Source organism: Salvia miltiorrhiza, chromosome 5, assembly GCF_028751815.1.
Source record: "Salvia miltiorrhiza cultivar Shanhuang (shh) chromosome 5, IMPLAD_Smil_shh, whole genome shotgun sequence".
NCBI lineage: Eukaryota > Viridiplantae > Streptophyta > Magnoliopsida > Lamiales > Lamiaceae > Salvia > Salvia miltiorrhiza.
Window position 1 is genome coordinate 26750799 of NC_080391.1, and position 25412 is coordinate 26776210.

Here is a 25412-nt window from a genome sequence, read left to right on the forward strand (position 1 = left end):
TTGTGTCAGTCGCCCGAGATCTGTCTTGCATATGCGAGGAATGAGAGGAACGAAGATGTAATTTCATTCCAACTGAGAAGAGTGCCCAGCGGGAGACGTTTTGCGGTGAAGAAGACAATAATCTTCACCCTTCATCCATCTCACAAAAACATGAACATTTTGTCATTTTGGGGTGTCTCACAAAAACATGAACATTTCTCTTTTGGTACACTACTCCATCACAATCCTTTTACTTTTCATCTCTACTTTTCATAAAGTGAGACCCATTTTTCACTAACAATACATTTTTATCTAACATTTCTTAAAATCTTTGCCATTTACAAATGTTTATGTTTTTGTGAGACGAAGGGAGTATAATTTATTGTAATAGTATGGGGTGAACAATTATTAATTTTTACTATCCCCGGTGGATATTTCGTACACTTTCTATATTATAATTAGTAATAATTGTATTAAGCGTTTAATAATCTTATTCATTTTAAGAAAATAATGAATATATTGTCGTAATGAAAGTTATAATACAATGTTTTAAATGTAAATTTAAATTTAGAAAATTTGTTGGAATTTAAATAAGTCTGTGAACCTTAAAGTATTCAATTTTCAAAATACCATTCAATAAATATACAAACTAACTTAATGAGTTTGTGTGCGGGTGACCGCATGGTACCCGGCCACACATCCATATATTTCAACTTTTAGTAATTAAATTCGAAAGTGTTGTTTGGTGTAATGGTTGAAGTGCATCTTATTTGTTTCAAAGGTCAAGAGTTCTAAACTTCGATCTTACAAAATTCGACAACAAAAAAATAAATCACATCCCCAGAATCTGCATTATTCCAATATACACAAGTTAGAAGAAAAATACACACAACAGTGGAGATTAGCATATCACTCATCAAGTTAGAAGAAAAATACACACAACAGCGGAGATCAGCGTATCACTCATTTGGAGCTGATTCATCATTATGTTTCTGGTGGTGGAATGAATAAGAATCATGAGCAATAGACTGCATCCAATAATTCAAACAACTTAGAATTTGATAAGCTAAACTCAAGATGACAAAGAAAATAGAATAATCCAAATATTACCTGTTCTTGGGCTCGGAAATACATGAAAGGGGTATAGTGGAGGAAATTGGAAACCCTTGAGGTATAAATATCAGCATACCTGAAGTTTTACCAATAAAACATATTTTAACCATTATGAATGATAGTATATGCAAGAAGAAGAAAAACCAAACAAAAGCTTTCCATACTTCTCAATCTGCCTCATTATGTGGCTTTTGTCCCATAAGCCTGCTCGCGAGAGAAAACCCCACCTGAAACAAGATAAGAGCCATTGTTTAAACCTAACTACAGATTTTCAAACAATCAACACATGACATCAACTTGAAGCAGACACAAACGGAACCTTCTATTAAAGAGCTCCCCATCTGATTCCAACAGGGGAGCAATTTTATGATCAAGTCTCCGCATCACAATGAGTAGCTTCTGAATGCTCTCAGCGAGTTCTTTGTCTTCCATATGAGTAGCAGCAAGGGTCTGAAGGAAAATAACATACTTGGATTCAAATAATCACATAATTCTATCTGACAACAAAGATCATTTCAACCAAGCTAGGGCAAGTCTGCATATGCACACTACTTTTCATATGTCATGTAATCCGCAATAAATGACATAACTACACACAAACAAAATACTTGTTATTATTCAAAAATAAAACACCATCTACACTTATTGTTCATCAATTACAACTCCAGCCCTATAAGATTCAATTTGATAATAACAAGTAGTTCTTATGATGCATAAGGTCAAGTTATGAAAAATGTATATCTTCTCTAGAGGAACTCCATTGACTGGTAGAGTCAAGGATACAAACCAAGAATTTTATTTCGAACGTGAGGAGAATGAAGACGTAATTTTATAGTCATATGGCATGAATGCTACATGAAGAGCATAAGCCAGATGATGGAACTGGAAGATCTAGGATGAATGCAAGGAAACGTAAGGGTCTGACAATCCTTCAGGTAAATTGACCTGTCCAGCAAATTTGTCAATAACCCAACAAAACTAACAATAACGCTAACTAAGAAACCTCCTCTGAACACAGTCAAACTATTATTCTACGGTTTCTACCAGGTCAATGGGTTTTGGAAATCCATCCTATTGGCTCTTAGCAGTAAATTACTAACTATCAACTACTTTTTTTTTGGTTTACTAACTAATCAACAACTAGTAAAGAACTTTCTTAAAAAGAATTATCAACAGTTCTAAATTTCCTGAATATCAGCTACTTCCCCATTAAAACAACCTCATCCTCATCAATATCCACTTTGTCTAACAACATATAGCCTCTTTCTCTCTGCAACCCTGCAACTTAACCAGAACTTGCATCACCTTGTCATCATTCAGCAAAACTCCTGGACACGAAGTACATCTTTGAGCTCAAAGATGGTTCCTTCCTTAGAAAATCCGATGGAAATGTTGGAGACAATATGAATTTTTGTAATGCTGTTTGGGCTCACAAATACACTAGCAACCTTTTTTCCGAGTTCATCCTGGTGTTGTTCAACAACATTCTCATCTATAGTCACACCTGGGCCGACCACCTCCTTCGTCTTTGGCACGTATTCCAGTTCTTGGAGAATCAGTCTTTAATTATCAACCTGAAGAAGTGTGTGTTGGGTACGGACCCCATGGAATACTCAGGCCACCTGGTGTCGGCCGCGGGTGCAAATGAACCTGACCAAAATATCAGCTGTTTTTGCAATGGCCGACACAGGTATCACTTTGTTTGAGGCAGGGATTCTGGGATTCACCAGCTTATACGAGATTATGGAAAGATTGCCATACCTCCCACTGACTTACTAAAGAAAGGGGTCAATTGCCCATGAGTTTGGAACTTAGAGGCCAATTTGGCATTTCAAGAACTCAAAAAGACGTCAACTTCAGCCTTCATTATGCAGATGCACATTTCTGTAAGCGATTTGTGGTGGAATGTGATGCCTCAGGCAGGGTATTATGGATGGTATTAATGCTAGAGAAGCAACCTATTGCATATTTTAGTAAATGACTCGTGGGGCGTTGGCTAGCTAAGTCAGCACAAGAGAAGGAATTGATGGCTTTGGTGCTAGCGGTGGGGCATTGGCAGCCCTACTTTCTGATTCGTCATTTCGTGGTACAAATGGATCAGTTCCGGCAATTGAGGCAGTCGCTTACTAGCTTGGTTGCTGACACAACAAAACTTGGCGACCAAGCTCCTTGGCTATGATTTTAACATAAATAGTAAAGAAAAGGTTCTCAACAAAGTAGCAGATACCCTCTTGCGCCACGAAGAAGGGGATTCAGCTGTCGACTTAAGAGTTATGTAGGTCGAACTTTTCAGGAGGTTTGGGCAGACTTGGAACTGAGGGCAGTTATCCATTCTCTTGACAAATTAGTGCTGTACTTAGATATTCCACCTCAGTGTGAACATTCCTTGGTGTTCCGGGGTATCTCCTCCTGTGGGTAAAATCATTAGATGGAGACAGGTCATCATCAGACATCAGGTTCGACAATAATAATCACTTGCATGACTTATCCGATGGTGTACTCTTATCGGTGCCTGAGGGTGTATTCTCATCACGTCAATAACACTCTCCAACAACCCTTTTTGCCATATACTCTTTGTGAGAAATATGGCAACTGGATCTACCCTTCACCAAATTCACTCCAGACCCTGAGGAATTAGTGATATTTGCTTCCCAATGTTGTTACTGTAAGCTACGACCCTTGCTGGTTTTTCGGACTACTGCAGCTATTCTAAGGGCTCTTCTACCTTTCGATTTTGTTGTCCATCTCCTTTATTGTAGCTTGGCGTGTTTTGGGCATGACTCAATCCAATGGGTTGGACCAGATTGTAAGAGTTAAAGAAAATGATCAAGAATCCAATTGAATATTGAAGAAAACTGAATGATAAAAAGTACCATTAGGAGAACTCTCCTGCCAAAGCTAACAGAGAAATACCTATTCAATTCATCTAAGTCAGGCAGAAGCCCATGTACGCGCACACACCTCACTAACAATAAATAAGCCACTAAAATTAGAAAAACAGAATTGAAAGAAATAATTCTATCGCATTATTGTGTAGATTTTTTCTCTTACATATATTAAAAATTTTATCGAGATTGTAGAGGGTCATGGGTGCAAGTATACTGATCTCTTCATAAATAGTGACCATCTAAACCACCTATTCTATAGTCCAGTATTCCCTTTTCATGACAACCAACAGTTTCAGACAATGAGAAGCATTAATCATGGAAGATCATAAATTGATAGTACATAGAAGCCCTAATTGCAGAAGATCAGCATAAATACCAGAATAGACACAAGCAACATCTTCAAACATGCACGTAAAGGTTATGTGTTCTAAAATGAATTGCCAACGATACCTCTCAAGCAGGTGGTCATAATACCTGAGCGGGACGTCCTTTACTTCGTCTTTGCAGAGCAAGGCGGAGTTGGTTGAAGAGGTCTCCTACAACCTCCTTCTGATTTATGAGCTCTATCAGTGTGGCACGATGACCTCGACTACGAATCAAAGCACTATACTGCAAATGAGAGTCAAAACTGGGGATCTGTATGGTGGTAGTACATGAAGCATTTGATACAAAGATACAGAACAATTACAAACCTCGTCTTCCAGTTCTCGACAAATTAGTGCTGTACGCCACCGAAGATGAACTTTCGATTGACTAACATCTGTATATATATGATCTCCAACATACATAATTTCATCTCCATGAATGCCAAGTGAATTCTCAACCATCTGAGCACTTCCCCCTGAGTATAATCCCCCTGACATGCAAGATAAATAAGTAAAAGTTGTTCTAAAACTTCAATCTGAATCATCTGATGCAGAAAGAAGAGAACACACACGTTTCAATAAAAATAGTATAGTTAAATATGAGCAAGTGTTCTACAATAAAATTAGTCTACTAAAAGTAGATTTCCAATAATCTATTAACACCAGTACGAGATATTCTGTTTTGGCATAGTACATTGATTTTTGTCCATTAGGTATCCCATTCCATGTAACCAGTTGACATATTGACACAAACTAATCCAGTCAACACCAAAAAGAATAATAAACTCATAAATAAAGTAAACTTTCCTTCCTCTTTTATCACTACTTTTATGCTAAGGAAAAATGAGAATTTATTCGTTGATATAATTGTAGGAGCTTCCCAATCCAACTCGAAACTCATGGTTGGCCCGAATAGGCCAAACAAAAAAAGAGGTTAGAGTCGAAAATTCATAGCCCGAACGACCCGTAAACGAATAGCTCGATAACACAATAGGATTGGCTCGAAAATAGCCTGAACTCAATGAGGTTGGCCCAAAACCCAAGTGGACTGACCCAATCACTTGAAAATTTTCTCCCTGATTGTGGAAGTTAGTACAATAAGAATTTTATTCAGATACTTGTGGAATGTGTTTTGGTTTAATTAAGACACTGCTCCAAGCCTTTCATTTTCTATAGATAGGATAGAAAATTTGTGATTGAGAGTCCGTGATGATCCGAAAGTTATACTCATAATTTCACTTCTCTTTCTTTTAAAAACATTTTTTTATGTGAAAACTAAAAAAATCATTAAGGAAAAATGCGACTCCAATCCTCATCTCTCAAAGAGAGGCTTATTAGTTGTTATGCAGGTCGAGGTTGAAATGACACTCATTTTTGTATGTATTTCTTTTTGTTACAACTATAAGACCATCATGAAAAATATATATGTATAAGTTAAACTTTTACATGAATATCCTGGCCCAATTGGCCTGATGGGTAAACCCGAAAGTTTAGAGTTGGATCGAAAATCTAGTCCAAAAAAAATTCAACTTGAATAACACGTAACCGAATAGCCCTACAACCCGACAGAGCTGGCTCGAGACCGAGTGACTTGGTTCAATTGACATCCCTACTTATTCATCACCCCTACCTTATATTCTATATCAAACTCATATCCCAACAACTTGGTAAATGGCAACCCAAAATGTTGAGTCGAAGTAGACATATTGCTGCAACAAGAAACACAAGCTCCCCTTATCTGTTGGAACCACAAATCCGAGCCAAACCAAATATGACTGTCAACGATGAAAAGCTAGTCATCAACCATGTCTCATACGCCAATTTAACCATACTATGATCTGACAATGTCGTACTAAAGTAGGTGACAGGACATTCATCTTACAATGCCGTACTAAAGTAGGAGATAGGACACTCATCTTAGACAAGACTGTTTAATCCTTGCCTTGAGACATCACATTTTACTACAAAAAATTGCTAAAATTTCTGGCTTATTGAGAAACAGCGCTGCAAAAATCACTGCCTGTTTTACCCTTCCGAAAGCCACCCATGCTTCAACCACAACAATAACTCATAGACATTTCTGCATTGATGCCAACTAGCATATTTTTCATCATGATGGAATCACTTCCCCTTAGCTTTCTTATCTAGATATTCCTTGTGGGATATCCACTGAGTAGGGCAGTCCTTAAGTTTATTAACAGAAGCATCCTCAGAATTATTGCAGCAAGAAATAGACTTCAGCCAGTTTCCATTTACTACCACTAAGTGACAGACGCCTCAATCTCCCAGACTAATAGAACAACTAGCTGATCAGAACTTTCGTTGTTTCATTCCCTCTGGTTGCTTCAAACTCCCTTTCTATCTCTCGGGCTAGATGCTTTGTCTCAAATAAATTTGTCTCTTGACGAGATTGTATTCTCAGCCTTATATCAAGTAATCCATGAACATTCCTGGACAATGATGGTCTGCGAGGCTACGAACTTGCAACTCCTTTATCACAAGCATTAGTAGATGGTAACACAATCATTCTATCAGGTTTAGTCTCCAAACCTTTTGTATGATTGATGATCAACTTATGTCCTTTCTCTAACTTCTAAACTCGGTTGCCCATGTCCATTGAGATTGCATGACAAGCTTTGCGCATATACTGCTCCAGCAGGTCAGACCAAATTATTAGAGTAAACAGAACAACTATTGAACTTGAATTGAATTGAATACTGGAAAGTGATGAAATTAATAAGAATCACATGGAACTCTGGAGAAGTTCTCTGACTCAAGCACGAACATCGCTGCTCTAATTCGATCGTGGTTATAAACTAATTCTCCCATTATCAAGCGAAAACTACTTATCCTTCCTATGGTGCAAAGCCCAAGCAAAAAACCCGCAATCAACAAAAAATATCCACACCTATCTAGCCTCATAGCAGTGCACCGAGCATGCAAATAGTTAAAGGATTCTTGACTATTTTTTTTTTTTAAAGAAAAAAAAAAAAAAAAAAAAAAGCAAAAGAATGACATCAAAGATCAATATAAGTTTGAAGGTTTAAAACATTATTTGCAATCACCTGCATGAGCCTTAAAACATGGACGCATAAGACCTTCACCAGTCACCACTTCATACAATGGGTGTGACAGCTGAAAAAACTCTGGCTTCCTGGCCGAGACTATTACCTATAGAAACAATAGGTCAATACGTATTTCGGACCTCAAGAAATCAATACTTTTAACTTCAATAGTTACACTCAGTGCAAACAACAACAAACAACTTTTGATTAACCATTGATAAGTAGATGGTCCAGAGAGTCCAGGCACATCATAGCTTCGGTGAGACAAAAGAAGTTTTTAACATCAAGTTTCAAAAGTATGCTGTAGAATATGTCTTTATTAACAAATAGAAACCAGTTTCTGAACTCAGTCAATTTTAGCAACTCAACAGGGTCCACTCACCATGTCAAACAGATCTCTCCAGCTCATGTCATTTGGGAGAAATCTATTGAAAGAATGTTGCATCATCTTTTCAGTGTAGTGGTAATCTGAGTTTGTAATAAGCAAGAGTCGTTTGCCAGCCTGTTACATATCAGCTATCAGTCTGCTAAAAAAAAAATCTTCACGAGCATCGAAATCATTGAGTAAGAACCATGCATTGCTTGAACTCTTGTAAAATGTGGATAGAATATACCTCTTTCTGGTCCAATAAGGCCAAAGGTAGCTCGGGATCAGGTTCTACAAAGAGTTCAGGTTTGGACATAATCTCACTCTGTATTTGAATCCTTTTATTAGATGATGCTTGTGAAACTGGTCATTCAAAAGACAAAAGTATAAAAGGTAAAAACCTTCAGCTGCCCTTCGACATGTGCCCTAAAAAGTGCTTTTCCAACAGCCTGAATCCAATACGTAAAGTTTAAGGAATTATAACATGTATCAAGTCAAATTCCATGTAATGCTTTCAACATTAAACCTTGTAAAGCCCTTTATAATCAAGTGGACCAAGATCTGCGGCTATAGCACCTTCATCCAATCTATCCACCATCTGAGCATAAGAACTTTATAAGTTATAAGCCATAAACAAATAATAATCAGGTGGAGCAAGGTAACTTTGCACTAAGCTATTTGGAAGTGTAATAAGTGTTACAGCATTGTGTACCAACAATGGCTACATAGTTCTTGAATAATTAACATTAGTGCCTACCTATATAACCTTTCATTTGTAAATCTTAAGTAGTGAAGTTCAAAAGGAAAGGTCTTAGTATCCTATTCAAAAGCAGCAAGTAATCAAACATGCATGTTTGAGGCACGACGTTCAATAACCCACCTTCTGACTTCTTTGCATGTTAAAAAGCAAATAAAAGCTCATCATTGCAATTAAATCATTATTGGCCACCACCATAATTATTAAAGGTTTAAAAGAGTTCATGGAGCCTGGCAGAGGACTCATGCAGGTGCCTTCCCAAAGTGAGGCAAAATAACAATAACAGTAACAATAATTGAAGAAATCATTAAATTTTTTTCTTTTTTTCTTAAATTTGGAGTCAATTACATTCTATAATATAGAGAAATAAGCGGAAGGCATACCAACCACCGAAACAGGAAATTGAATTCCTACATATCAGGAATTCTAATCGAACAGTATCTTACCAAGACTATGTTCTCCTAAATTGAGAGTGCTACAACTAAATAAAATCCAATATTTTCTAAATAAAGAAAACATATCTCCTAAATTGTATACATAATTTGTTTGCAATTTCTACACCCCTCCACCCCTGAAGCTGGGTTGTAAAAGTTATACAGACCAAGCTTGAAGTTCAAAAAACTAACTCCCTGAAGTGCAGTATTGACTTTCTCTAAGATAAAGTCACGACCAATTTTGATATGCATCATCCTATCATGATGTACCCAACTTAACTTTTAGCTATACTACAGCTGCTTATCTATTACTCAAAAAAAAAAAAATCTATCAGTAAATTTCTTAAACTGAAGCCTAAACTTCAACCTTGAGTTTTCTCAGTATTCCTGTAAACACATCCTCTAGCACATAGCAAGAGCAAGTGCTTGGTACACCGGCTCTGCAACTACTATGTGAAACCGTAGCCTGTTTCTTGCTTTTCCAAGTGATGAAATTTCTCCAAACATGTAGCAATAGCCAGTAGCCAATAGCCAATCTTCTCTCGGTTCGTTCACCTACCCAACAAGCATTACTGAAAATTTCTACACCACGATTTTCACAATTTGTAAAGAGAAACCATGACTAGGAACCATCTTGAAATATTTTAAAGTCGGGAGTATCTCATATGTCTGAAACTCGTGTTAATTGCATCTAAATGATTCTCAATTGTGTTGTTCATGGGCTGACTGACTACACTGACTAATTAACCAATGGTCGTGTCCGAGTGTGAGATAGATAGATCAATTGGAGTCCTTTCTTTACCTTGACCTTTTTTGCCGAGTCCATGGGTGTGTGTTGCAACCAAGAAAACTTGTTTCATTTAGCAAATCCAAAATATACTTCTTTTGGGATATGACAATTCCTTACTTTGATAGAGCTACCACCACTTCTAGAAAGTATCTTAGTGTCCTGAGATCTTTGATCACAAATTCAGTTGCCACTACCAGTAACCTTTTCAGGTTAAGAATCTACATTCATTTGGAGCGTGCATAACAGCACATAGCGCAGGCAATGATCATGTTGGAAGGTCCAATTTGGTATTGGAGATAAGGTGTTCTTGAAGCCATGTCCCTGTTGGCAAGTTACTTTATACCATAATGAATGCCAACTTGCTCGACATTCTATTAGATTATTTGATATTGTCTCACTAATTAACTTTGCCACTTATAAGTTGAAGTTACCTGATATGGTTCCAATTCACCCAGTTTTTCTTGTTTCCTAGTTGAAGGAGGTAATTAGGGACCATGCAGTTCCTACAATGCTACCGCATGAATTGTCAATGGAGGAACCCACTTACAGGCCAGAAGAAATTTTGCATTTTCGAGGAGCTCAGTGGGGCGAAGATTGAGCAAAGTAAGTGTTGATTAAATGGTCAGCTTGTCAGGAGGAGACAACTCATCTAGAGTACCAGATTTGGGTTTATCAGCATTGGATGAAATCCTAATAAAGCCCCCTGAGAAAAATATGGCTAATCAGTTATATTTTAATTTAGTTATAATTCTTATTTTTAGCTCATAATTAGTCAGATTCTTCTCGGACAGATGAGATCAGATAGTACTTATAACCTTGGAGGATGTTAATTAGATTATGCAAATAATTCCATTTGATGACTGTTGCTAGTGGCATTAGCCAGGCAGGGTCAACCTATAGATATCATTTTGGTTCCTTTCTTCTTCATATTGAAAATAGAAATATTCTAAGATTTGGAAAAGTCATCCTTTTGAGGTTAGTTTGATGAAACTACTGAGTCTTCCCTTGACCCTATTATTAGTGTGATGCCCCCCAGACTTTAAGCTGCTTATGCATTTTTTTATTTTATTTTTTTTTATAATTTAACAGTATTAAATAAAAAAATTTAAAGGCCGCGCCACAGGGGACTCGAACCTAAGACCTTTGACATTAGGCATTAACCCCTTACTGTTTGGCCAACACACGCACACAAAATGGTTTTCAGTTGGGAATTGATTTTATTTTATCTACAATTTCCAATAACGAAAAATCTTAGTTGTAATTTTTTTTTTTTTTTTTTGAATTAGAATTACAAGATATATCTGAAACACCACCTAAAAGTGGGAAAACATCACCGCACGCAGGCGGGATTGAACCCAAGGCCTCTCACAAAGGAGAGCCTTTGGGTGCCTCAACTTATGCATTTTCCTTCTCAATTAAGTTGTTGGACATAATTTCAATAAGAAAGATGAATAAACCAAAGGAGAAATGATGGCACATTGTTCCCCAAGCATAAACGAAAAGGCAAGAATGCAAGATAAAATAAGTAGCACAACTATACCAATTTTCACATAAATACATTCTAACAAGGCATAACATTTGGAAGCTGACTACCTGCATAAAGGCAACTGCCTCAGAAACTGAGAACAGTGTATTGAGGAATTCCCACCGGCTCTCCTTCCGTAGATCGACAAGTTCTCTCCCATATATCTCACTTCCATTCAAAGAAAGCCAATAGGTAAATATGAATTGCTTTCTACTTAAGTTCCACCAGAACAAAAATAACAACCCAGGAAAGAAGAAACTTTAACTACATTAAAGATTCAGGCTGCATCATCAAAGATTGAAGTATTAAACCATGGTGAATATTATAATCGTTCTTCAAAAAAATCTTTATTGGATCTCTAGCTGATTGATAATTTTGTTACCTTTACTCCGATTGACTTTGGAAAGATGTTTTACAATTCACAACTAATATTGAATAAGCAGATAAGAAAAGATTGAGACACACCTCACTTTTTGAGTAGACAACATTCCAGTTCCATGCATTGCTCTCTTAACATACCCAAATCGATCTGCTTTAACTAAATTCCCTTTCTCCTTATCTATAACTAGGCCTCGGATGACCTACAAGTACAAAGTACAGGAAACAATAAGAGAAGAAGAGTGCACAATGTTATATGAGACAAATATACAGCATACCAGCTCTGGGTCAAATGCAAGTCCATCAACGGGAAAACCCATATTTCTCAGATTGTCCATACAATAGTCATAAGCCCTTCCTTCCCATGCCTGCAAAGACACAATAATTCTGATCATTCAAAATTTCAACTCAAATAGCACACTTTGATAGAACCAACCAAAACATGATAGAACAATTATTGTGTTGAAGTTGTTGTAGAATATTTTGTATATATGTTTCATTATTTATCTTGTAACCATAGTTCTCCCTATATATATGTGGGAGTCTCTTGTATTCTACACAACAACATAATATAGTATTCTTCTTCTCTCCTACATGGTATCAAAGCTGGTATGAATTCTTCATCGACCGAGTTATACTTGACATTTTGCCCTTCTTTTTTCCTTCATTGACCTAGTTACACTTTACATTTTGCCCCTTTTTTTTCCTATGCGCCGCCGCTTAGGGTTTTGTTTTCTGCCGCTACTGCTGTCTAATTTTCGCGCCACCGCCGCTCTACTCATTGCTGCTACTGTTTGTTCCTGCTTTGCTTTGCCTAGGTTTTTGCTTTTCCGCCCTTCTCTTATCATGTTTGACAAATAAATCTGCTGCCTTAGGAACCACCATCAAATTGAATTGTTCCAATTATCTTCTATCGTCTCGTGCTTTTCTATTATTCTTAGGATCTCAAAAGAAATGACATCATGTTTTGTCTATTGCCCCCGCTAGTACGGATCCTAAATATAAAGCATGGAGTGCTAATGACTGTATTGTTATGACTTGACTTCTTAATAGCATGGATAAATCAGTTAGTAAAAACATTGTGTTCTGCCAAAGCTATGTGGGGTACTTTAAATGAGATGTATTCTAATGACAAGAATGTATCTCGTGTGTTTGCGTTGTATGAGAATCTCTTCTCTCATACACAAGATGGTCAATCTGTGAGCGACTACTTTTCCACTCTTAAGGGGATCCTCATTTATCATCCCTTATCATTTGATGTTGTGATACAGATCATTATTTAGTTATAGTTATATATTGTTTCTTTAATTTATTTAGTTATTTAGGCTTAAGTTATTTAGGGCTAGAATAATGTAATGGGTCATGGGTCAGGCTTTCATGTGAGCTCCAAGATATTTCTTGGGCCTCAAGTTTCTCTAGGTTTTTAAATAGTTATTAGTGAGTTAGGGTTAGGATTATCGTATTATTCTGGACAGCTTCCGTTGTAGGCCTCGCAAGAGGAGTTCGGGATAGCGTTTCTCATTGTAGGCCTCGCAAGAAAAGGGTTACTCTCAGTTTTCTTTGTTCAGTATTCATTTCAATTTATTTCTTTCAATTCTCTTGTTCTCTACTTATCTCAATCCCTTCACTCTATCATGTTGTGACACAAGGGACTCAGTGGGAGGAATTTATGGTTGCAAAATTCCTATCTGGTTTATTAGATGCTAATCTTCGACCGGTTTGGGGCATCTTATTGGCAAGTAATAACATTATCACATTATCTAATGCTCTCTCCCGTGTTCTGCATGTCACCACAAGCCGTACTGAAACCATTTTTTTCAATACTTCTATTGCTCGAGGTCAGGGTCGGGGTGATGGTGGAGGTCATGGTTATGGTCGTGGTGGTGGTCGTGGAACTAATATTGACAAAAATACATGTAGTTGCTCTCATTGTGGTCGTACCAATCACGTGTTTGAAAAGTGTTCGGCAAAGTTTGGCAAACCAAAATGGGCGACCAAGAACAAGGCTTCCACTGCACAGACTTTGTCCTCCACGGCTGGCATAGTCTCTGTTCTTTTTGCTGATTATGAGTCATTTCTAACTTCTTCAAGCCATTCCTCTACTATGGCTGACATTTTTCGTGTCCCATGGTAAGTCTTGGATGTTGGATTCCAGTTCTTCTGCCCATATTACTTGTACCAAGTCACTCTTAACATCCTTTTCTCTCTCATCTCTACCATTTGTTTGTCTTGTCGATAGCACTTATTCTCCAGCAACGGTCATTGGTGTCAAACCTACTACTAATATCACTCTTCATGGTGTCATGTTTGCCCTGCGTCTTCTCGGGCTCTCTCCGCTGTTATGTCTCCATATTAGTGGCATTGTCATCTTGGTCATTCGTCTTTTGTCAGTCTTCGAAGTTTAGTTCCTATTTCGTCTGGTGATTTTGTGAGTCTTGTGAGTTGGGCAAGCACCATCACTCATTTTTTCCTCCTCGAGTCGATAAATGTAGTTCTTATCCTTTTTAATTAGTTCATTGTGATGTTTGGGGTCCTCGTCGGGTTGAGTCTAGAGGGGGTTTCAAGTACTTTCTAATACTTGTTGATAATTATTCGCGCATGACATGGTTTCATTCAAGCAGAAAACCGAGGTCCTTATTGTACACAAATCCTTTTATCATGAAATAAAAATTCAATATTCTATTGATTTGCGTATTCTTTTCATTGATAACGCTCTTGAGTTTACCCAAAAGTTTGTTTCATCCTTTTGTAACTCTCATGGTATACTTCATCAAACGTCATGCTCTCACATATCTCAACAAAATGGATTGTTGAACACAAACATCATCAAATTTTGGATTTTGGATGTGGCTAGTACACTTATGTCTCACATGCATGTTCCTAAGTATTTATGGTCTGATGTTGTTCGTACTGCCTACTTTCTTGTAGTGTTGACTACTTTAAGATGTTCTTTCCCACTGCTCGTCTGAATCAATTTGAATCTTGTTTTTCTTGACTGTCAATCCTTTTGGGCCAATTCATCAGTTGGATGTGAAGAATGCATTTTTTCTACGGTGATTCGACTTCATTCGTCTTCATGGAGCAACCTCAAGGTATGTCGCTCATGGGAGGATGCTACTAAGGTCTATTGCTTTAAAAAGGCAATTTATGGTCCTAAACAAAAGCCAGAAAGCTTGGTTTGATAAATTCAACAGTATTCTTGGAAATATTGGATTTAAGCAACGCAAGTCGGATCACTTTGCCTTTGTGCGCAATCAAAAATCTAGAATAGTCATTCTCATTGTATATGTTGATTAAATTTTTATATCTGACAGTGATGTACTGGGGATTGAGGAGACTAAGAAGTACTTGCAACAACAGTTTGTTATTTAGGATATGGACGTCCTAAGTATTTCTTAGGGATTGAAATTGTTCACAAGTCTGGAGTTTCTTTGTATCGGCAAAAGTATGCTACATATTTTCTTAGAAAACTGGATTTCTTGGAAAGAAGTCCGTTGATACTCCTATGGATGTTGATCCGAGTGTTTGGGATTGAAGTGGAGACTTCTTGGTGGGAAACTTATCTACTTGACAGTCACACGACGTGACATTTCTTTCGTTGTTGGGTTGGTTAGTCATTTCTTGGATAAGCCTAAGCAAGATCATTGGGATGCTGCTATTCAAATTCTTCGATATATCAAGAAATCTCTGGGGGGGAAAGGATTGTTATTCAAGAAGAATGATCGTCTAAAGATTGAAGGATATTCTGATGCTAATTATGTTAACCACCTATTTCGAAAATTTGGTAACTTGCAGAAGTAAGAAACAACACACGGTTGCACACTTCTACACAGATTATTGAGGTGAAGAATCTACTTGAGGAATTGGGGTTCACTTTCAACGAACATTTACATGTGCATTGTGATAACTAAACAGCTATCTACATTGCCAACAACACAGTGTTTCATGAGATGACTAAGCATATTGAGGCTGACTACCATTTCATTCGCGAGTGTGCCTTGAGTCAAACTATTGCTACTCATTTCACTTCTTCACCCAACCAGATTGATGATATTTTCACTAAACCGTTGGGCGAAAAATGCTTTTCAGAACTTTGCACCAAGTTGGACATGATAGATATATATGCTCCAGCCTGAGGGGGAGTGCTGTATAATATTTTGTATATATGTTTCCTTATTTATCTTGTAGCCCTAGTTCTCCCTATATATATCTGGGAGTCTCTTGTATTCTACACAACAACATAATATACTATTCTTCTTCTCTCCTACATGTCTCAGTATTTTACCATTCTATAGAAGTATTTATAAACTTATTAAGTGAAGTTAGAAGCAGACCAACCTAAGTAATTTAAGCTAGCAGTTGTTAATGGATGATATGTTTTTTGGTCAGAAATATAGAATTGTAGAAGAAAGAATGAAACATTAGAGAGGATTCATCCATCCAATCGATTGCACCTATAAGATACAACTTCAAACTCTAGCTAAATCAGATAAAAAAAAGCTTTTACTTTTTATGATCTTAGTTATTGCTGCTCTATGCTTATGAAAACGAAGGACAGGAAGGACAACTATGATAGTAATTGGGAAGGATATTCATGATAAACATGTGGATACATTCATCATGATGCAGTTGCATATCACTAAACACAATTGTCTGGCCATAGAGTTCACAGAAAAATAATTGTAGAACACATGAAATGAAGGACAGCTAATTAGTTTTGATTAGGGGCAGTAGCAGGCTAGTAGCAGAACAATTATTACCGCCACATTGTAATGGATCAGTGTGTAGTCCATATCATAGCCAATAGCACTAATAGAACGCAGATTAAGTGTCCGGCTGCAAAAAATGCCACGAGAAGAATGTCTAGCAGAAAATGGATCCTGCAGAATGCCCATGAAACTAAAATTAAGCAGATACCAGCATCATAAGAAAGAAAGAAAAGAAAAAAACTTGTGTGAACAATATGTGGAGCTTGGTGACTTTTTATTCTCAATTGATGCTTTTGAAAAGGCCACAGAAGCTTTAATAATGTCTCCTAATCTAGTAAGCTTAGTGCATGGTAAATGTTAATCCTGCATAAAGAATCGCAAATGGAAGAGGCAGTATTTCTATAAGCTGCTGCAATTTATTCAACTAAAGTTTCAACTGTCACAAGCAGATAGCAGACTAGTTTATTTTAAATTGTGGCAACAAAAATCCAAAATTGGCACAGTTGTTGCAAGCTCAACGATTCTAACCAGAAGGATTTATGCATTAAAATACGGGATGATAACCTGAAAATGAAAAGGCTATTTGTCTGAACTTATAGCATCAACAAATGGTTCAAAGCTTTGTAATTAACTTACTACTTTAGTGCCGTAAAAGAAATTATTCATTAGGCAAATTCTTGAAGCTCAATGATGTTATATCCCCAAAGATAGAAAGAAAAAGAAATTTGGACGGACATTAATTCGGGACAGTGATAAGTAGGTAAAATGATTTCATACAAGATGAGTTAGCCTAAGATGGATGCGGGATCGTATGAAGAAGGAATGAACAGTGATAAAGAATAGAGGAAAAGGGAAACCGGAATGCCCAAGTGATTAAGCAAGTGCTCGGCTTCTTGAGCTTCCAATTTGGCCACATCCTCAATAGGTCCTTCCAAACCCGCCTCTCCATTGATTGCTACAAATATCATCATATAGTACTACTGTAAAGCTGCGGCATCGATTAGAGGAATGAAAATGAGTGACTTAATCAGAATTACCAAAATTGAGGTTGAGATCGCCCTTGGTGCTCTCGCCGAGGTAGTCAAAGTCCGCGGCGCTGGACGGTGTCACAGAGAATATGCCAGTGTTCCCCGCCGCCTCGTCCTCCGTAGTGGCGGACCGACATCTTATTTTCATGTTCATGACAGCCCTAGCTGAAGAAGGAAAGTAATGGAGGATGACCGAGGAGCATTGCGTTCGCCGGGAAATCCCAATATCCATACTGCTCATCCTCCACCCCAAAATTACATTTCCGTATGCAGCCGCCATTGTTATAAATTGAACTTCAAATTTACAGCTTTGGCGGCGGAGGAGGAGCCCAGGCAACGGATAGCTGCGGTGCCTCTGCCTTGTCTCTTGGGCACATAAGTCAAGCAACCGTCCACGACCCGTTAATCCCAAAACTCATGTAACTGATTTGCACGTGCCAATTTTTATAGTAGTAATATTTTTTTATTTACTTGTATAATTTATCTAAAAAATTATAGTAAGTGGCAATAATCTATCCATATAGGGTGTGTTTATTTTGGTGGTAAAATTTTCATTTGAAAATGATGGATAAGAAAAAGTGAGATAATATTATCTTTTTCTCCTTTTTTTATCATGTGTTTACTTTGTTAGAAATAAATGGATAAACAAATTGAAATGTTGGAAAATATTTTCACACCCTCCCAATAGGATAATATTATCCAACATTTGTGAGAAAATGAGTGAAAAGTGGCTGCCCGAATAAATTTTCCAGCCTGATCGGAGAAAATTATCCATCATAGGAAACATGTGAAAATGATGGAAAATATAATTTTTCTAACTTTTTCAATCAGGCCACGTTTGATTGGCTATATTGCACTGGATTAGCAAAGGTATACCTCATTAAATGTGTGTTTGATATCTCTTTCCATTTTCCTCATGGCCCGAAAATTTGTTGTGGCCCGGCCATCAATTACTAAAAACTTTGGAATATGCATCTGGCACCCCCCCCATCTGATACGTTTTCATGCCTCCTAGTTTGAAATTATTCTCCCCAATTTGCCCTTCATTTTTAACTCAGCAAATCATCAAAAACGAAATCTCCCCCCAAAGTGTGAATCTCAAATTTTCTGGAAGCCCTCTGTTCAAACCAGACGTTGTTCGCCTCTCTGCCCAGAATCAAAACACGGTGGGTACGAAGTTTGGAACGCCATTTCTCAAGTAAATCCTGCTTCCCTTTACTTTCAAAAATGTGAAATCGAAATTGTGTGCCTTATTTCACAGAAGATTATTCTTCCTATGGTTTTCGTATTCTACGAATCGTTGTGGGGATAAGTGTTTTCGAGATTTCGGTTTTTACATGGTTGAATCCTTCGTTTTGTATTTCGATTCTGGGCATAAATAATTTGTATGAAAATTTTGAGATTTTTGAAATTTTCGATTTTTGACTGCCAAATTTTACAGGAAAGAGTGTTCTTGATTGTCGGAGCTGCTAAAATCTTCGCAGAGCTGCGATGCTGATCACTATTTTTATAGCAACAATAACTGCAACTAAACAGTGTAATTGTAGTACGAAAACAGCAAGCAGAGTATCGTATCCACAGAGACTGTAAAACGAAATTACTCTATCTACTTCCTAAACAGACTCTCACAGTATGCAGGTAAAACGAATTTGAAGGTGAATTACGAACTAAGATTAACTAAATAAAAACTAAAGAGCATGTAAACTATGATAATTAACTCAAATATAAGGAAAGCTCTTACCCTAGGGATGTACTTTCACTAATCAACTACATGTATTCAACCTATTGATTCAATTACCAATTTTAATCCAACCCTGATGAAAGATCACTATATTATTCACAAGCGTCTCTAACGACCACCTATGAACGTAGATTAATTAATCCCTTTTCGCATTCAAGACTCCAAGGAATAAATTAACTCCAAATAGCACATAAAGAATAACTTCCTATAGCTTCACCTATCGCATTCAAGACTCAAGGCTAACACTATATCATGCATTCCTGAATCGGCTGAACAATTATCGCATTCAAGACTCAAACTGAACAGCTAAACATGTAAATCATTGATCAGATAATTCACAAGAAATTAAGCACCAGGAATCATGAATCACAAGTTGGAAGGCAAATTGATATCAATAAATCAAAAACACATAATCAATCAGCTATATACAAACCCTAGGTTCAGAATAAAAGAACTAGCCAGACATAATAAAATCAAACATAAACATAATTAAATTGAACGCAATTGTAAAAACAAATTGTATAAAAACCGAATTAAAACGATTGTAGCGGCTTAAATCTTCAATCTTGATCCAAGCCTTGAAAACTGGAAAGCTAAAATATTCTAAAGCTATAAAACTGAAATATGAATATTGGAAACTGAAAAACTAAAGCTGGGAACCCTAGATAGGTCAAAAGAGGACCTATTTATAGTACCAGGGTAAAATACAGAGTTTGAGCTCGAAAATAACTTGGAAAAACCTAAAAACGCGGAAGATATAAAAACACGCGTCAAAAACGGCGACCCGTTCGGCGTTCGCCGAACAGGTCGCCGAATTTGGCCTGAAAACAGCTGAAATTCGGCGATCGCCGAATTTTCTCCTCAAAGACAATTTCAATCCAGGGATTTCGGCGACCTACTCGGCGATCGCCGAGTTGGTCGCCGATTTTGCTCATAAAATCGCCCAAATTCGGCGGTCGCCGTTTAGGTCGCCGAATTTTGACTGCTGCGCGCGACGTTTTTGTTTCGGCCATAACTTTCTCGTCCGAACTCCGATTTATGATCCGTTTGCGCTCACGAACTTGTATCGAGATGATCTACAACTTCTATTTCAGGACATTGTTCCAAATTCGAACTCAATAAATCTGAAAATTCCTTCAAAGTTCGAGTAAGAATCATGTTTCACAAGATAAAGCAAATTAAGCACAAAACAATCATCCAACACTCAATTTCCTATAAAATTAACATCATATGAACATTAAAAACCATGGAAAAATGAGTGTTATCAACTCCCCCAAACTTAATCCATTGTTCGTCCTCGAATAATGAGAAGAACACAAACAATAACACGAATGGGTAAGAACTCTAGCTCATCGATGCCTCCGAAAAATAAAGAATAATGGAATTCTCAAATCTTCAATAATCAAGCACAAAATTCACCAATAAACACAACCTATAGCAAAATCAACCTTGACATTCCAAACAATTGAATCTCACAAGGTATGTGTCACAGCCCGCCCTAACTAGGGATAGTTAGGCTGAGTGATCCACGACTAGGGATGGGGTTAAAGAAGAAGGGGAAGAAAAGGGGCGTCATTTATAGCCGTAAAACTTACTCATCTTAATAAAACTCGTCATTTTTATTCATTAATACTCAATTGAAAACAGTCTATGAAAGACTGCATAAAAGTTAATTAATATCATTAATCAAGTTATACATCATATGCAACCATTCTCTTAAGACTCAAAGTATGACATAACATACTATAACATCAACAACATCTTGCAGCGGAAAGTAGCTAGACATATGTATGAAGACATATTCTAGACAGGTTAACTATTTATTAACAACCCTGGAGACTCCGCTCATTGCAGCACCATCATCACATCAGCTCAACCTGCACATTTAGAAAACATATGCAGGGCTGAGTACAAAAGCACTCAGTGGGCACGTATGCCTAGGTATAAAAATACATGCTTCAAAACTATAAATTGTCATGCCATCATAATCAGTACAGCAAGGGAGTTTTTCGCTAAAAAGGCCCAAGCTTACTAAGTTCATTTGTGATTCTTAAAGTTCGTCTGATCAGACTAAGTTCTTTTGTAATCTATCATATCTGAAACTGTGTGCCGGAGAGGTGGCCACCTCTCACGGTCACTTGACCGGCCAACCCGCTAGATGACTCACGGTCACTGGTGTACACTAGCCCTGGCAGGATAGCTATCAACTGCTCAGGACCCGAATTCGATTGCATCATTGGCAAAGCCAAAGCAGATAGATATCATACTAAAATTTAAACATTTTATGGCAAGACAATACTTGAAATAACTTTAACTCAAAGATTTTGTAATGAAATAACTTGCTTGAACGTAACATTTAAACTCATTTGATATATATATAAAACTGAAATTAACAGTTAGATCATCTCATGCATTCATTCGTATAAGAGGCCTACGACACGCAGGGGATCTCTATATACGTATAGTAAAAGTAATGCCCACCTCGTTGTGTCTCTGTATCAATGAGTAACGTCACTCTCTCCCTCAAGTCGTTACTTCCCAAAAGGACCTTCATCGTTATGAAGAATTGGTGAGAAGTTATAAAAGAAACCTCGATTAATAATCTAATCTCTTTTATGAAACATTAGTATCTCTAATGTTCATCTCTCTTGATTGTTAATCAATATAACAATTATTATCTCTCGTCATTACTCATTAATTATAACATCCTTATGTTATAATTAGCAGCGCTTCAATTAAAAGAAATATTTAACACATCGAAAAGTTCACTTTCTTAGCAGATCTATTCGCTCTCATCTCGTCTAATTAACCGATTTGAAAGTTAAACTTTCCATTAGGCATGTATTTGAGTCACGGGTCAACAAGAATTGACTATGCTCAAATTCTAATTTCACTAAAAATTTCGGCATGACCTATTCATATATAATGTCAGCCACGAGATTTCAACGAGTGAATCTCACTACGTGAACTCGTCTCTCGACTCAAAACTTAACATCTTGACATCTTTTCAACGCAAACCAAACAATTCAAAATCATCAAAACTCTTTATCAGTAAACTATCATTTATACTCGACACCAATTGTTCGAGTGTCAGATACCAACATTTATGTGCGTTAATCATAACTCTCACAACTCACACCATTTAGTCATATCGTATCATCCATCAAAACAAATATAATCAAGTTGTTTTCTAGAAAGTTTTGCTGTTTTTGTGTCATCTTTAAAAATTCATAACAACCAACTCAATCATCATAAACTCTCATACCAATTGATCTCAAAAACTTCATGAAGTGTAGTTCACTCTAAAAATGGTAGTTAACCAAAAAGGTTAAAGGTTTTTGGAGATATTGCTCCTTTAGTGCAGGCTGTCAAAGATTGACAGTTTCTGCCAATTTTGTTTAGGCCATTAGAAACCAAGGCAAACCTTAATAAAATTCCATCAAATTTAATCATCCAAAACTAAAGGTATCCTTGAAGATTTGGTTAAAACTTCACAAGAGAAAACGTTCATATGATCTGCCAAATAAACAATGAAACTCATACACTTTTACTGTTGGACAAATATGACAACAGAACAGGGCATTTTTGAAATAATAAACTGCTCTGTTTCAGAGGTCATAAAAATCGAAATCTTATGTTTTTAGAAAATTATTGGAGTCTAGTTTCGTTTAAAAAAAAACGGTGATGCAAAATCCTTCATGGATTAATAGATATAAACATTTTTGTGAAGTCTACCAATAGTTGACAGATTCTGTCAAGGATTTTTCAAAATATCTTTAAAATAGCAAACATCATCCAAAAGACATGAAATTTTGCAGCAACGAAATACACATATCATAGATAAACATACTAAAATTTCAGAGCCATCAAGCAATGAAAACTCATCGAAACATAAGCTTGAAACAGCTGTAAAATTTTGACAGAATTCCAGTTTTAATTTCGTTCAACAATTATCATCCATAAATTGTAAATCAATTAGCATGCTCATGTGATATCGTAGAACACATATACGCAATAATATTCATTATGCAACGTCTCAAACTTCACGAATTTAAATAATCATACTCTAAAAATTTATACAATTTTCGTGCTTGGAAAAATACGAATTTAATATATATCGATTCTAGCATACCCCTAAGCACAAATATCAAGTCAAAACGATCAAACAAAAATCGAAAGACAAGCTAATATGTGAAAAACGGGGCTGCCCTCATGGGTTTCATAGCTACGGTTCGTTCCGTTCTTACTCCCTTCATTAAACATGCTCAACATCTACCCAAGAACAACATACTAAAATTTCACGACGATCCGACGTCGTTTCAAAATAAAGTCGAGAATCGACGTTTTTCGACGTCGACGAAAATCGAAAAGAAAACCATCAAAACGTAGGTAGAGATCTTACCTACTTAGATACGTGATCGAAAAGATGATCGGCGCTCGTCTCGGTGCTCAAATCGGAGGTCAAAAGCTTAAATGGTATTAACGTTGAATATAGTGTGTGTTTTGGGTGTTGTGTGTGTGAGTTTGTGTGTTGTGCGTGAGTTTAGAGTGTTTGGTTGTAGCAGCCAACACTTTAATAGGGAAAGGGGCTTTGGGAGGTTTGGGGGTGGTTAGGGGTAGGGTAGGTTAGATATTTAAGATATTAACCCGTTAGTCGTTAAATATCTCGTCTCGTCTCATTTTAACAACTAACAACCCATACTCTTTGTTACTCGCCCTCTCAACCTCTACTCACTTTCATTGCACTCGTAATTCTATATAAATATAGAAAACACAAGCTCGTTCTCGAAATTCTGATAAACGAGCTCATTTCGTTTATCGAGAAATCCCGATTTACTATTCACTCGTCGTCCAAAAATAAAAACTTTTATTATTGGACTCGTATCGAAAAACTAAGAATATTTCTCGACGACGTGCACGTAAGATTTTGAAAGTCGACAAAAAGACGAAATAGCAGTATTTTACTATTCATCGTCAAAAAGTCAAAATTTTGAAAAACGTCTTAACGGACTCAGATCTCACTTCCGAGTTCATCGTTCTCATTCAAATAATTATCTCGAATTATTCAAATACTCAAACTCAAATACGGATATAAAATCCCACATCATTCTCACATCATCGAAAGAACATCTCAACATCTTAAAAAAAATAACAAGAAAACTTCATATAACTCCTCATCTCTTTACAAAGTAATCAAATAAGGGATCTATACCCTAATTACTCAAACTTAAGCAATTAAACACGTCATCAAAAGCACGGGTATTACAGTATGTGTATCACTCAACTCTCAATTTGATGGAACAGGACGTGTATGCTCTCATCGAATTCAATACAATGCAGATCACTTACCATAGGCTTGCCAATCGTCTACAATCTCCATCGCTAAAAGTGTGTCAGGACTAAGATCAAAAAGGTCTTTTTCTTCGGGTTATAATGTAGGGACATTGGTTAAGGTAGGGAAATATAGGCTAAGTGACTCAAAATAATTTAAGAACACCAACCTTATAGCTTCACAAATCACAAATCAAGTATGGAATAAATTCCATCTTCCACCCAACTATATCACCATAATCAACACAACTCAAGAGATTTAATCATCACAATGCAGAACTAACCACTCTTTTATGCTCTCTATTTATTTCCAACACACGAAGTCGATTATCTAACAACACTCTCAATATACACTCGACTTCACACTTTTCTTTTCTTTTTCTCTTTTTTTTTTCTTTTCTTTTCACAACTTTGTAGAGCTTATAAGAGTAAATAGTAGCTCAATATCATCCCTTCTTTTTTACAACCCACTATGAATATTCACCACACGAAGATCCCCATATACTTCATCACCCCTATCATCCGGCTAAAGAATAAAAGCTAAATAGGCTCAAAGAGGATAACAAAGGATAATTTTTTTTTTTTCAATGATAGTGTTTGCGAAAAATTGTGGCTAACAAAAGATGGCCTAAAATCATCTCATAATCGTGGGCACAACAGCAACCTCAACACAGAAACCATGGCAAGTTCTAGAAGATCACCACATGCAATGACAAAACTCACAACAAAGAATAAACTGTGTATGATAAACAGTTATGGCTCAAAATCTCACAGGTTTATTCAACGTCTAAAAGTAAAGGTCAAAATCACTCTAGAATTATGCAAATTAGTTCCAATTATGCTTAAATCATCAAAGAAAATCAAACTCCACATTTTTTTTTCCACAGAAATCATCATTGGCATCTCACCATAAATCTAATGGAGCATAAATCATCTAAAAAA

The 25412-nt window shown here is 36.7% G+C and overlaps 1 protein-coding gene and 1 long non-coding RNA gene across 4 annotated transcripts; both read right to left on the reverse strand.

Annotated features, from left to right (window-relative positions):
• Window positions 1–720: 720 nt before the first annotated feature.
• LOC131026202 (uncharacterized) lies at window positions 721–17812 on the reverse strand. Of its 3 annotated transcripts, XM_057955982.1 has the most exons (18): window positions 17408–17812; window positions 17228–17325; window positions 16422–16541; window positions 11940–12029; window positions 11749–11864; window positions 11352–11451; window positions 8304–8375; window positions 8179–8226; window positions 8025–8102; window positions 7793–7912; window positions 7411–7516; window positions 4673–4836; window positions 4455–4589; window positions 1412–1542; window positions 1257–1319; window positions 1090–1168; window positions 926–1007; window positions 721–875 (listed from the first exon to the last, which is right to left on the reverse strand). In XM_057955982.1, the coding sequence occupies exons 1-17, from the start codon at window positions 17676–17678 to the stop codon at window positions 939–941; spliced, it is 1860 nt and encodes a 619-aa protein (XP_057811965.1). In that variant the 5' UTR covers window positions 17679–17812; the 3' UTR covers window positions 721–875; window positions 926–938. The 3 variants fall into 3 exon arrangements, with proteins under 3 accessions (XP_057811965.1, XP_057811964.1, XP_057811966.1); XM_057955981.1 differs by having other exon boundaries at window positions 721–1007; XM_057955983.1 differs by lacking the exons at window positions 721–875; window positions 926–1007; window positions 1090–1168; window positions 1257–1319 and having other exon boundaries at window positions 1410–1542; window positions 4431–4589.
• A 2963-nt stretch (window positions 17813–20775) lies between these two features.
• LOC131026203 (uncharacterized) lies at window positions 20776–23673 on the reverse strand. Its single transcript, XR_009102213.1, has 3 exons — window positions 23542–23673; window positions 21621–21687; window positions 20776–21016 (listed from the first exon to the last, which is right to left on the reverse strand). It is a non-coding gene; the product is annotated as an uncharacterized LOC131026203 (long non-coding RNA).
• Window positions 23674–25412: the final 1739 nt, after the last annotated feature.